General features: G+C 39.7%; 2 protein-coding genes across 2 annotated transcripts; both read left to right on the top strand.

Annotated features, from left to right (window-relative positions):
* The first annotated feature begins 4 nt into the window (after nt 1-4).
* Nucleotides 5-5,668, top strand: LOC136248693 (calaxin-like). Its single transcript, XM_066040481.1, has 7 exons — nt 5-165; nt 2,014-2,208; nt 2,744-2,848; nt 3,428-3,513; nt 3,561-3,626; nt 5,372-5,476; nt 5,539-5,668. Exons 1-7 carry the CDS (start codon nt 69-71, stop codon nt 5,587-5,589), a joined length of 705 nt encoding a protein of 234 aa, XP_065896553.1. The 5' UTR covers nt 5-68; the 3' UTR covers nt 5,590-5,668.
* Nucleotides 5,669-5,711: 43 nt separating this feature from the next.
* LOC136248662 (uncharacterized) lies at nt 5,712-8,298 on the top strand. Its single transcript, XM_066040439.1, has 3 exons — nt 5,712-5,980; nt 6,070-6,108; nt 6,164-8,298. The coding sequence occupies exons 1-3, from the start codon at nt 5,857-5,859 to the stop codon at nt 8,149-8,151; spliced, it is 2,151 nt and encodes a 716-aa protein (XP_065896511.1). The 5' UTR covers nt 5,712-5,856; the 3' UTR covers nt 8,152-8,298.
* The last annotated feature ends 4,302 nt before the right edge of the window (nt 8,299-12,600 follow it).

Raw genomic sequence — 12,600 nt, 5'->3', positions numbered from 1 at the left:
CGAGTCAGGTTACCATCTAGGGAAATCACGTGTCTACCATAGTAACCTTCATAAACTGTAAAATAAAGATGGCGGACGAGGCAATCAGTATTCCAAATCGTCCCAACGCGGTGGAAAGGAAGACGTTAATTAAACTGGCCAATTCATTATACAAGTCAACGCATTGTGAGTTTTTTAAAATACCCGAGTGTGATGTGGGGCATTGTAGGCTGTCATTCGTGCATGCGGCTGCCGGGTACTGCGAGGGTACCTGACGGGAGCATTGGCCCATTGCATGAAGGATTGAATGTAACACCTCCGGTTGTCTCAGTAAAAGAAGATGTTTTGCGTGTTTCAAATTTTGCACTTGTCAATTTCATGCCCCCCCCCTCCCTACACCCCAGGGGTGTCCCCACACTCCAGGTGGGGATTTGACATTGCTTCTTGTCCCCACCCCTGGGGCAATTGACAGTTGTCCAATTCACTGACTGATTTTCGGTAGTTGCATTTCTAAACAATAAAATTGCACTTGCTATAATTTTACTAGCTACAGGACAGGTTTATTACTAGTCGCATGCATGAAATATGCGCTTAGTCATCCTTGAGGTGTTGTCAAATCCCCTACTATGGGGGTGGGGACATAGTGGGGATTTGACAGCTGATTTTGCCCCACTAGTGGGAATTTGACAACATGATTTGTCAAATCCCCTGTATTCCCCCACCCCCCGGGGGTGGGGCATGAAATTGACAAGTGCATAAAGGCTTTACAGCATGACACATTTGCAAAACTCAGCCGGTCCTGAAAACAGTTACAAATACTATACAGCTACATGTGCTAATACAGTGTGTGGGTTACGAGTGTATTGATTGTGTGGAAGTAGACCAGAACAAATATGTGGATGTATCAGTAATGTGATAGGCTCATCAATGATAGAGGCTACCTCACCAGTGACTAATTTGAGTCTTGTTTTATGCCCAGCACAAAAACAGTTAATAGTAGTGATCTTTGGAAGTTATTATTGTCATTCATTTTTTACGCCAAGCTGCCCTTGCCTACCACCCCAGCACCAAAGAGAAGGCGGGGTATGCTAGACAACTGAAAAAAAGGAAAGGGGACATCTAGAGCCAGCAATATGGCCTGTTTGCAGGGAAACATCCAATTGGAAATTGATCATGTTCCCCAGGTGCACATTAGCAGATTAAGGACTAGCATCACTGTGTAGCAAATCCATGTCAGAACTGTGGTATACAGATGGTACGCTAAATTAAAGTTAGGTAACTAGGTGCATTAAGGTGAAATACCTACATGTCAAAAAGTTCCTTTGTCACCACCCCAGAAAACCATATCAGCTCTGGAATCATCCTGTTGTTTGATGGATTCGGGACATCAGAACAGACCTTAAACCAACTGTGATGTCATGCAAGTCATTTGGTGAACAAACGTTAAGTAACCATGTTGGCAGACCATAGCTCAATGGTAAAGGAAGCCCCACAGATACAGTGACTAGGAACATTTTGTAACTTCCACATGATCTAAGGATAGACAGTATCCCATAGAACAATGTGTTACAACTAGTTGCAAATCATGCATTACAGTTACGTGTCATGATCATTCTAGACTGTATTAGCTGAATAACAATTATATATTATCACTTCCATTGTATTAGATTAATAACCTCCAAACTGTGTTAAGCAAAAAACCAACTCCTTAAAAGTCCCTAGGGCCAGTTACAAGGTTGGGGCCAGGAATCATTACAAGGTGTACTGGGGAGATTGCTACTTCCTGAATGATCTCAATAAGTAATAGTTGTAGGGATCTATGACAGTGGTGGTATCAGGTGTCTGGTTAAGGACAGCCACTGCTCAGTACATGTTCTGTTCTATGACTGTTCTATTAGAGTATCTTGTTTGAAACAATTTTTTAAAAATTATTAGGTATGGGGGGTTGTGCGCCCTTCCACAGGGGTACTCCACTATGTATAGAGTTGTCCATACATTCATATGTTGAGGTATTGCTGTGTTCTTTCAATTCAGTCACTAGAGAGGAGACAGAGAAACTGTTACTGACTTATCGCAACTTAGCTACTGTCAGGCTTGATAAGCAGAAGAAAACTCCTAACAGACTGTCAGGCAGTAAAGATGAGAGCTCATATCTTATAGACCGTAGCCACTTTAGGGACTTGTTACATAAATCCTTTGGAATGACCGATGACTTTCTAATGGATAGAGGTATGTGTGCTACTCTAATAGAACACACAGTATTAATCAAGGCAATTCACAAATACTCTAATAGAACATACAGGTCATTATGTCCTAACCTGTTTTGAAATACATATTGATTTAATTGCTGTATATAATTCATATACAGCAATTAAATCAATATTATTGAATCAATATGTAATTCTTATATATTGATTTAATTTAGGACAGCTGGTTTGATAAAAACAAAACCTTTTCTTAATGCAACTTCCACATACAGGTTTAGCATGTGGCATATAGAACTGTTGTTTGCCAAGCTGTAGATCATGACCCTACAGTATTGCTACCATAAGCCTTTATTTGGTATTGCTGAATATATGCAATGCTTGACACCCTATATTACTAATGGGAAAAGAGTTAGTAAAGGTAAGGAAAAGTTTGCACTCAGCTGTTCCTAATTATTTTTGTTTACATTAATCATCATTATGGTATTCATGATTGTGACTTTGTTAATTAGTTAAATTTGTTTGCATTGCACACTTTGTAACTATCGAATCATTTGTAGTGTTCAAAGTGTTTGATGAAGATAGTGACAGTCACTTGGACCAGAAGGAATGGATTAAAGGAATGTCAGTGTTTCTCCGAGGTAACCTTGAGGAGAAAACTAAATGTGAGTAATATATCATAATTAATATATCATAATTAATATATCATAATTATTATGTGCAAAACCCATCCAAATCACAAAATCAACCAGTGGATAGGTAAACTAATATAGTATTGGTTTTGACCCTCAAACTACTCAAGTTTAAAGAAATGTCTTTTCTGGGTGGTGTGGTGAGCTTGAATAGTGATTTCTGGCCTTGTGAAAGACTTGGTTTGGCAAGAATTGGTGCTGGATGGCCTGATATAGTTGGCCAAACATTTTCACAGCCCTGTAATCTCATGTCTGGACTTCATGAGTCATGGTCTGCTTTCATTTTGGAGCCTATCTCTTACCCACCCTGTCACCCACACTTCTCACCCCTTTGTGAGCACTCGTGATACTTACTACAACTGCTCACATTTTCTATCTTATTTGATGGGAAACTCTGTAAGTACTGGAAGTGGGGGGAGGTATGTGTAATAGATTGATTCATCTCTTGTGTGCCTGCTATCCTTGGCAATTTCTTTAAAATTGTTTATCTTAAAACTTCTATTGTGTGATTTGGACCGTTTTTCCACAAATATGATCAGTACCTCTTGGTAGATTGTTTTAGGATATATGACCTAAATGATGATGGTTATTTACTGAGGGATGAATTATTCTACATATTGAAGAACTCTATGATTAAAGTATGTACATCAAATGAGTGAGTGACATTACCTTCTGCCATACCTAGCAACCAACTGAAGAAGATCCAGATGAAGGGACTAGGGATTTGGTAGAGATCACCTTGAAGAAGCTGGTGGGCATTTTGTTGTACTGTACTGTATACTGCTTTTGTAGTGTGTGAAGGCCAACAATGTCTGACAGAATGGGTGTGGAACCCACACTTTCACTTGTGGTATACTAGTTTTGGCACTGTCTTTTATTTCAGTGCTAAGTAATGCACAGCTGGCTCAATCTTAACTGGCAATATAAATACAGCAGCTGAAGGTTTTATTTTCAGTTGTGTGTAGTGTGTGTGTGTGTGTGTGCGTGCGTGCGTGCGTGCGTGCGTGTGTGTGCGTGCATGCATGCATGATCCGCATTTACACACAGGATTTGTTGCTAACATAATAATTCCTAACACATTTCTAAGCTCATATGTTCTTCGGAGTTCTTGCTTTCTATGGAATATGAATACGTAGTAATAACATATTTTATATCAGAGTACGAGGTTGTCACTAAATACTACCAGCCTACCCAACAAGACTAACATGCTAAACTATGTAGCTATGTTCCCTTAAGATGAACTGTAGGATTAACCTGACTTGCTTATATGGGGCATTCCAAGTCATCATATTACTAGTGCCATACACAGCTTGTCACAGTGTGGATAGAGAAGTTTTCAATTTACAGGACTTGACACTTGTACTAGATGCTGATATTACTTATCATTGAATATACTAACATTTCAACAATCAAACAGTAAACTTTAACATGAAATATTTCTGTACTGTAACAAATGATATTTCTGTTTTTTCATTTTGTATACTTCACCGGCACTTGGGAAATAATCCATATGATACTTTCCAGACAAAAGAACCTCATCAGTGGTAATGTCAATACTAACAGTATGTCTATTCCTTTAGTACACAATTGTCAATCCTGATATTGTTGGTACTAAAAAAGCCACTAATGGATAAGTTCTTATGGTCCAGTCAGGCATTATCAGAACTATACATGTATCCTAATATTGACATTCCATAGTTTACAGTAGTATTTAGATATTTGATTGTGATAACACAATCAATTAATCATAGCTCCTTTACAGACCACAGAGTCTACCTTGGCACACACTCATATATGCAGTCTTGTGCATAACGAAACAAGTGTGGTAATCATTGTTATTTTCCACCAGTTTCACATCTACCGAATATCGTTTTTTAGTTTGAAACTTGTTTATAAGCATAAACAATATATATATATATATACTTTTAGTATTATGCATGTACTAAAACAACTGCTACTGTGACCAACCCTGATACCACAATAATAAGACTGAGTCCTAGACTACAGCTTGTAGTTGTCAGGCCAATTCCTTGTTTGTCATTCCCTGCCTGGAACACTTTCCACCCTGCCACTTCACTATTGCTGTAATTGTGATTATACATGCAACTGTTTCGATAGCTGGGGCCATCATTTGCAGAAGTCTTCCTGCCTAAATGTAGTAAAGCATAACCATAGGCTTTTAGATGGTATTGCTATTGTAGTGACAGAAGTAGCCTGCTGTTGTGAGTGTTTCCTTCAGTAACGAATAATGACTGCCCACCCACATCAAGTCTGAGAAAGTGACTGATGAGGAATCTACTAGTTTACCTGACCAAACCCCGCAGTGATCTCTTCAGTAATCATCTGGAGTGTACGCTATAGTTAGATGGATTCCCTAGTATACACTGATGTTGTGATGGGCCAACATTACTCATTTTAGACTATTATGATAACCAACAGAATTCCCAACTATGTTAATGTATGGGCTGCACATGTATGGCTGCTGTTACCCCATAGGATGCTGATGGTGACCTGAGGGTATCCCTGGATGACTACAGGACTACAGTACAGAAGGTGCCACTATTGCTTGAGGCTCTAGGCCAGTGTCTGCCGGACAAGAAGGTATGTCAGTTGACTGACCACACTTCCAATTTGCTTGATCAAAATAATTGTACTGATTACAGCAAGCCACTGTGTTCCTTGATGATGTATTCAGTCAGGAAGGATTAAGATGATCATATAACTGTATCATTGTATGTATATTCATCACATCTTGTGTTGTGATATGACATGTTATGAAAACTGATCACTAATGCAGTGTGTTACCCCCTCTTCCCACGTCCAGCGGTGCTGCTCTCCGCCTGGTACCGCGGTTAGGATAAAATATTACGGGGCACTCAACAGCATTCCTGTTTTCCAAATGTTTATCAGTATTGCAGAAGTCTGGCTTGTGTTGTATAGCTATTAGTGTAGTGGTCAATACTCTAGTGTATATAGCTATAATGCAGTTGTCGTGGCGGCTTGTAGCAAGCATCGTGCTTTCCGCTCTAGTTGTGATATGTTCGCTGATCGTGTTATCTGTACTACTCGGTGTATTACTGCACGTGGACTCTGATGATTCCTTAGGTAAACCATAATAATTAGCTATCATTACTACCACGTTAAATGCTATAGCTAAACGCGACATTTATAACAGTGACTTTCTTCCCTCCCAGCTCCCTCGATAGAGGAAACACCCACTCTGACATCTGTAGGTGAGTCTTACGGTGCGGTGGTAGTCTTGTATATTACACTACTCCGTATACACAGCTCGATGTGGTAGTTCTCCCTTACCATCGACAAAGCTACTACCTGAAGGCTGCAGGTTGACATACCCAGATGGCACATCACAGTCAGGTCCAGGGATGTACGATAGTGGCAGCTGTTCTAACTTGCTGTGCCAAGCTAACAACAGTTACTGTGGTGAAGGAGAACGTTGTTGTTGTCAAGTGTTTACTACAGCTATAGCAATAATGGAGTGTTCTGATGGTGTGATGACAGAAATTATAGTGACATCATGTGGTTGTCAACGATGTAATTCCACCATTTTGGTCCAGTTCACTGGAACAGTACAAGGTGCTTCATTGTTACCCATACAAGCTGCTGAAGTTGTTATCGACGATGGAGGGATTAGTTTAATAAGTGACATTAATGGGATGTTTAGTTTTAGTGTGCCCTCCACTCAGGCCAGTGTTAGTGTAGCAGTAACAGCTACTGGTTATGTGCCATTTGATGAGGTATATGATGTCAACCCTGGAGAGAACAATGACCTTGTCATATCACTGGTCAAACTTGCTGTCAGTCGTCCTGTGACACTTTCACAACAGAGTGTATTACTGGTGGATGGAGGAGATGCAACAGTCGGTAACAGTACAACTGCTATATCTATTACCTCTTCTGATGAAGTGTTGAATGCTGTAGCTGATAGTGGTAATGTATTCGTTGGCATTAGTTCTGGTGCATTTACTGCATTAGACAACAATGAAGATGATTTTGTTGTTATGGTTCAGTCTACATTCATCAATTTTACTAATCCTGACTCATTTGATCTACTGAACACTGATGATCTATCAACACCAGTGATGGATAATACCACTAATGAGACTGTGTTGATGCCAATTGAGGCACTTAGTGCTGGTCTAATTAATGTGCAGAATGAAGACGGAACAATTTTAGATGAGGCTGAAGTAGAGCTAAACACAGCACTGGATGATAATGATGTTAACGTCACTGATCCTAATGAACAAATAGGAGTATATCAAGTTAATGAAGTTACTGGACAATATCAGAGGTTGGAGGCTAATGTTACTATTGAAGATGTAGATGTAACTGGACCATCAAGTAAACGTCGACGACAAGTTTCCCGAAGAAACGTGCAATTGATTGTCATAAGAGTGACGATACGATTCTCTGTAGTGTTTGTCATTGCCTTTACACCACCCTCAATGATGACATGTCATGCTGCAGTGCTGGTAGTACAAGATAATGGTGGAGTGGATGAGGTTGTGAATGGAATTGACGTACAGCTAGAGCAGCGACCTAACCGTCGGAGGTTCCTTAGCCGAACAGAGAGCTCTCCTGCATGTGTAGTAATCTCCTGTACTGGCAGTTTGGTTGTTCGTGCTAGTAGAAATGGTCGATCATTATTACCAGCCTCATATTCTGCTGATGTACCAAAATCCATCAACATTACAGTGTTCACATCTCTTGATGAGTGTCGGTCCAAAGGTCTTAGTTTAAATAACTTACAAGAAACTTCAGCATTTGTCTTTCGTGATGATCCACTTCCTGTAGCGACCACTGCCACACCTTCCACCACACCTCCCCCCCGACAGTTCTGTGTAATGAGACTCACTGTAACCTCTTGTATGCACCTTGATGTAGAGGTGGCGACCACTGACATAGATGACACCTCTAGTTTGACTGTTATGAGATCTAACCAGAGCATCACTGAGTATCAGTCAGGCTTCACCTGTGATGACAACAGAACTGCTTGTATAGAGATCTCCTGTACTCAGCTTACTACAGTGATGGCAGCATACATGAGAGGTGGAGCTATTGGAGATGCTAAGGATTGCAGTCTGATGTCCGTTAGTGTACCGTCAGGATCCCCACTTTTTGGGAATGAGTTCACATTTAAGCCATCGGCTGAAGACAAGGGCATATTTGAAGCTGCTTCATTAGATAGTGCTACACAACAGTGTGAAGAGAACTCAATGGACAGTGCTGCTCATTTCCATTGTGTGGAGAGACTGTGAGAGATGCCGGCAGTAACCTCATCACTACATAATAATTATTTATACCTATTTTAATTTTCGTAAATTATTGTTGTGATTGCTGAACCACATTTGTACTGTTTAGTATCCAAAATAGTGTAATTAATATAATTTTGTCATTTCAGCAAATAGCAACATGGTACATAACTACTCTAATGAAACAGTCAATTTCCTACCAGGACTGCAAAAAACAAAACAAAACAGTTATGTTTGCACAAACCACATCACTGATCACATCACAAGTAATATCTTCTGACTACTGGAATTTACCCTCTGTAACTTGCCAAATTGCATGGCCATAGTTTTGCTAGGCTGTAGTCATAATCAAACTAGATTATTCATGAACTATTTTCAAGTCCTTACCTAACTAGTTAGCATGACTTTTTGGCTGGTAGGCATATATTATTAGTGGAGATCCTGATCCAACTGCACCCCAAATTCTCTATATAATTGAAAATGAAGACCTATCCTACTTTGAATAAATTCCATTGTATCCATACTACAACTGACTGCTCTATTAAAGTCCATAAACTTATTATGATACCTATTTCTTGAGCTTCCTGCTCTGTACATTGTTCTTGTACCTTTATGCTCTTTCATGCAGTGATTGGTACATATCTCTGCAAGTTCAAATTTCAGAGAAGGGCTTCCATAGAATCCACCCTCCTAATATGTTTGCTATCATTTCGTGTTTATTTTTGGATATATGTAGCTATTGTAATATGATATACCTTTATCCGAATGCATGTGTATTTTGCATGCATGGTTCTTACTTATACCATGATTTAAAATTTCTCATAATTTCTATAAGATCATTCTGGAGCAACTTCCTTCAAGTTTGATATATGTGGACTCCCCTATACCTGGTAGGAAACTCTACAGCAAAATTGGTTCCAATTGGTTAAGGGATCACGGAGCTGCATATGTGTGAAATCATGTTTTCTTTCTTCCTGTCAATATACCCATACTGTGACGAGTAGTTGGATACACAGGAGGTCTGGGGCATGCTCCCCCAGTGAAATTTTTGAAAATTATATGTATTCTGAGATTGAATCTGCTAACGATTTTTACTGATTTAACCATATATTATGTTGAGAATTGATTGATATAAAATATTGATTGATATAGCTAGGCTGCTTATGCTTGCTTCTGCATAGTATCAGAAAAGAGTTTGAAGCATACAACAGACATGGATGCTATTCTGGGGGTGGGATCTGTGGGCATTACCCCAGGAAAAAATTAGGTTTTAAACATTCCGAGATACGATTTTACTGCAGTAACTATTAACTAATTGTGTCTGCTCTATTAGGGTATAGACTGCTCTATTAGAGTATTTCGAATTGTATGCAACAAGTCACCCTGTAGAGAGTTCAGCTACAAACAAGCCACTCTGTAGGAATTTAATTCATACATAACACCCTGTAGAGATTGAGAGTTCAACTAAAAGAAATTGATACTGATTTGCTATTCACTTTGTATAGAGCTAATAGAGTTCATGCAGTTATGTTACAAGTCACCCTGTAGAGAGATCAGCTACAAACAAGTCACCCTGTAGAGAGATCAGCTACAAACAAGTCACCCTGTAGAGAGATCAGCTACAAACAAGTCACCCTGTAGAGAGATCAGCTACAAACAAGTCACCCTGTAGAGAGATCAGCTACAAACAAGTCACCCTGTAGAGAGATCAGCTACAAACAAGTCACCCTGTAGAGAGATCAGCTACAAACAAGTCACCCTGTAGAGAGATCAGCTACAAACAAGTCACCCTGTAGAGAGATCAGCTACAAACAAGTCACCCTGTAGAGAGATCAGCTACAAACAAGTCACCCTGTAGAGAGATCAGCTACAAACAAGTCACCCTGTAGAGAGATCAGCTACAAACAAGTCACCCTGTAGAGAGATCAGCTACAAACAAGTCACCCTGTAGAGAGATCAGCTACAAACAAGTCACCCTGTAGAGAGATCAGCTACAAACAAGTCACTCTGTAGAGAGATCAGCTACAAACAAGTCAGCCTGTAGTGAGCTATAACCCTGCATGTAGAGAGATCAGGTCACAGGGGCCCAAAGTGTATGTAACAACTTTAAACAGGCTGTAGGTCCAGATGTTCTACAGACCTTCAGCACTTGTGCTGTAAAGTCTTAATAAATAAATAAATAAAATAAAACAAAGAGTGAGGGGGCCAGGCCAGATGTAAGCTGGAGACCAAATAAAAAAGGTGACAAGTATACCCTCCACTAACTAGCTAGACTATCTATATATCTCCTTATTAGCTAAGTAGCTTGCTACACTGCTTTTCTGAATACTGTGACTGCTCTATTAGAGTATCTCTATCTTTTCTTGCTAACATTGTTCCATGGGGGGCCATGGCCCCCCCGCCCCTCCAACCCCCGTCTCCACCGCCTACACCCTGTAGAGAGTTTGGCTACAAACAAGTCACTGCATGTAGAGAGTTTAGTTACAAATTTTTGCATGCATGCAGTTGTAATTTGCATGTGTTTTGTTTTGAGTTATCATATTTCCTTTTGCAATTATAGGTATTGTGTGCATGTGCTATATAGCTAGCTATGGTGTTCTTTTGCATACACTCCGGCATGAAAGGAATGGCCATTGGCCGAGTATTTGGAGTCTAAACGAATCAATCAATCACAAACAATTAGAGTTCTGTTAGCTATGTGCCATTTATTCAGTTTACAAATATTTCATTAGACTAGATACACACAAATATATATTATATGCCTTGTTCAACAATTCCTGTGATAAAGAAAAAAAAAAGTTTAAAGGAAGCCCTATATGTGCAGGGCCGCCCACAGGGGGAGGGGGCAACTGGGGAATTTTTCCCTGGGCCCCAGCCTGAAAGGGGCCCCAGGAGGCCCTATGAGTACCTGTTTAAAAGATCGATATACTCTAATAGAGCAGTCAGATCTAGATACTCTAATAGATAAGGAGATATATGGTTGGTGAGGAGTAGCTATTGTCATTGCCAACATGTAATGGCCTTTTTTTTCTTTTTTTTTCTTTCCTTTATTTTTTTTGCTCTTCGACTTACAGCTTGGTGAAGTTGCATGTGATTCAGAGGTGGAAACCTCCTTGCCCCTGGGGCCCCACTTTAACTCTTTGCCCTGGGCCCCTTAATTTCTCTGGGTGGCCCTGCCTATATGCACAGGGGTGGATCCAGACTTTTGGAAAGGGGTGGGGGATCAAAACAAAATGACACTACAGGGAAGACACACCTTATATAGTACGCAAAACATATGATTTCAGCATGGGTCCATCACAATGTTTATTTGGCTGTTGTGTTAGTAGTAGAGTGGCATAGTGTGATAGTTATGCACTTTTTGATACAATTATGAAACTTTCCATATAAGTTGTACTCCTTGTGACATAATTTTTTGGATATAGAGCCATCACATATTTGACCTTTGGTGGCCTTTAAAGCCATTTCTGTATTGAAATTTCATTGTTTTTGTCTTCATCTTCCTGAGGCATCATTTTGCACAATTTCAAATTAAAAGTGCTGCTAAATTGAATTACTCTGCTTTTATTTGAAGTCAATAGGTGACTGCATTCCAAAGTTAGGCCCCTATTCGGTGATTATTAGTTTCTCATCCACCGCCTGCATCCTTCTTAACTGAGCTACCGCATGGTAAGCCATTATTACACTGTGCATGCTCAGAAAAACATGTGATGCCAAACTCTTATAATTTTTTGTTGATGAACGCTACAATGCGCTATATATCACCAGGAGAACTGTTGTTTTCCTTAGCAAATTGCTGCAGTGCCAGTTGCAATTGTGTTCTATCGACTTCGCTTTCAGTTGACTGTCGAAAAACAGTTGGCGATTACGAAAAGTAGAATCAGCTAGTGAAGGAAATGTTTGTAGTAAGAAGGAAAGACAATTTGAACAAGGTCTGTACATCAGTGTGAAAATAATGGCATAATGGTAATACCCTCCCGCCCGCATCATAATAATTAGAAAGGCTGGATGAGAAACTAATAATCACCAAATAGGGGCCTTGATCATTTATATTAACCATGAAATTCTATGAATTACTTACCCATCAGTAAAAAATGGCTCTAAAGTTCACCAAAGGTCAAATCCGTGATGGTTCTAAACAAACATATGTCACAAGGAGTACAACTTGTGTGGTAAGTTTCATAATTGTATCACAAAGTGTACGAAATGCTCATTTTTTGATGCTACGCTGCTCTACTATAGAGGTGACTGCTCTATTAGATTGGGGCATCTCAATCTTGATACCGCAAGTTTAATTATAATGTACAATTGTTGATGGGCCAGGGTTTCCAGCTACCCTCCTGCTAAACTATTTTATATAGCCTGTACAGCAGCTCTATATGTGCACTCAAATACAATGGTATAGTTGCTAGATGGGGAAGAATGCACCACTCAATGTAGCTCCTTTGGTGTGTA

The sequence above is a fragment of the Dysidea avara genome, chromosome 3 (genome assembly GCF_963678975.1).
Source record: "Dysidea avara chromosome 3, odDysAvar1.4, whole genome shotgun sequence".
NCBI lineage: Eukaryota > Metazoa > Porifera > Demospongiae > Dictyoceratida > Dysideidae > Dysidea > Dysidea avara.
This window is presented reverse-complemented; position numbering and strand designations above follow the sequence as displayed.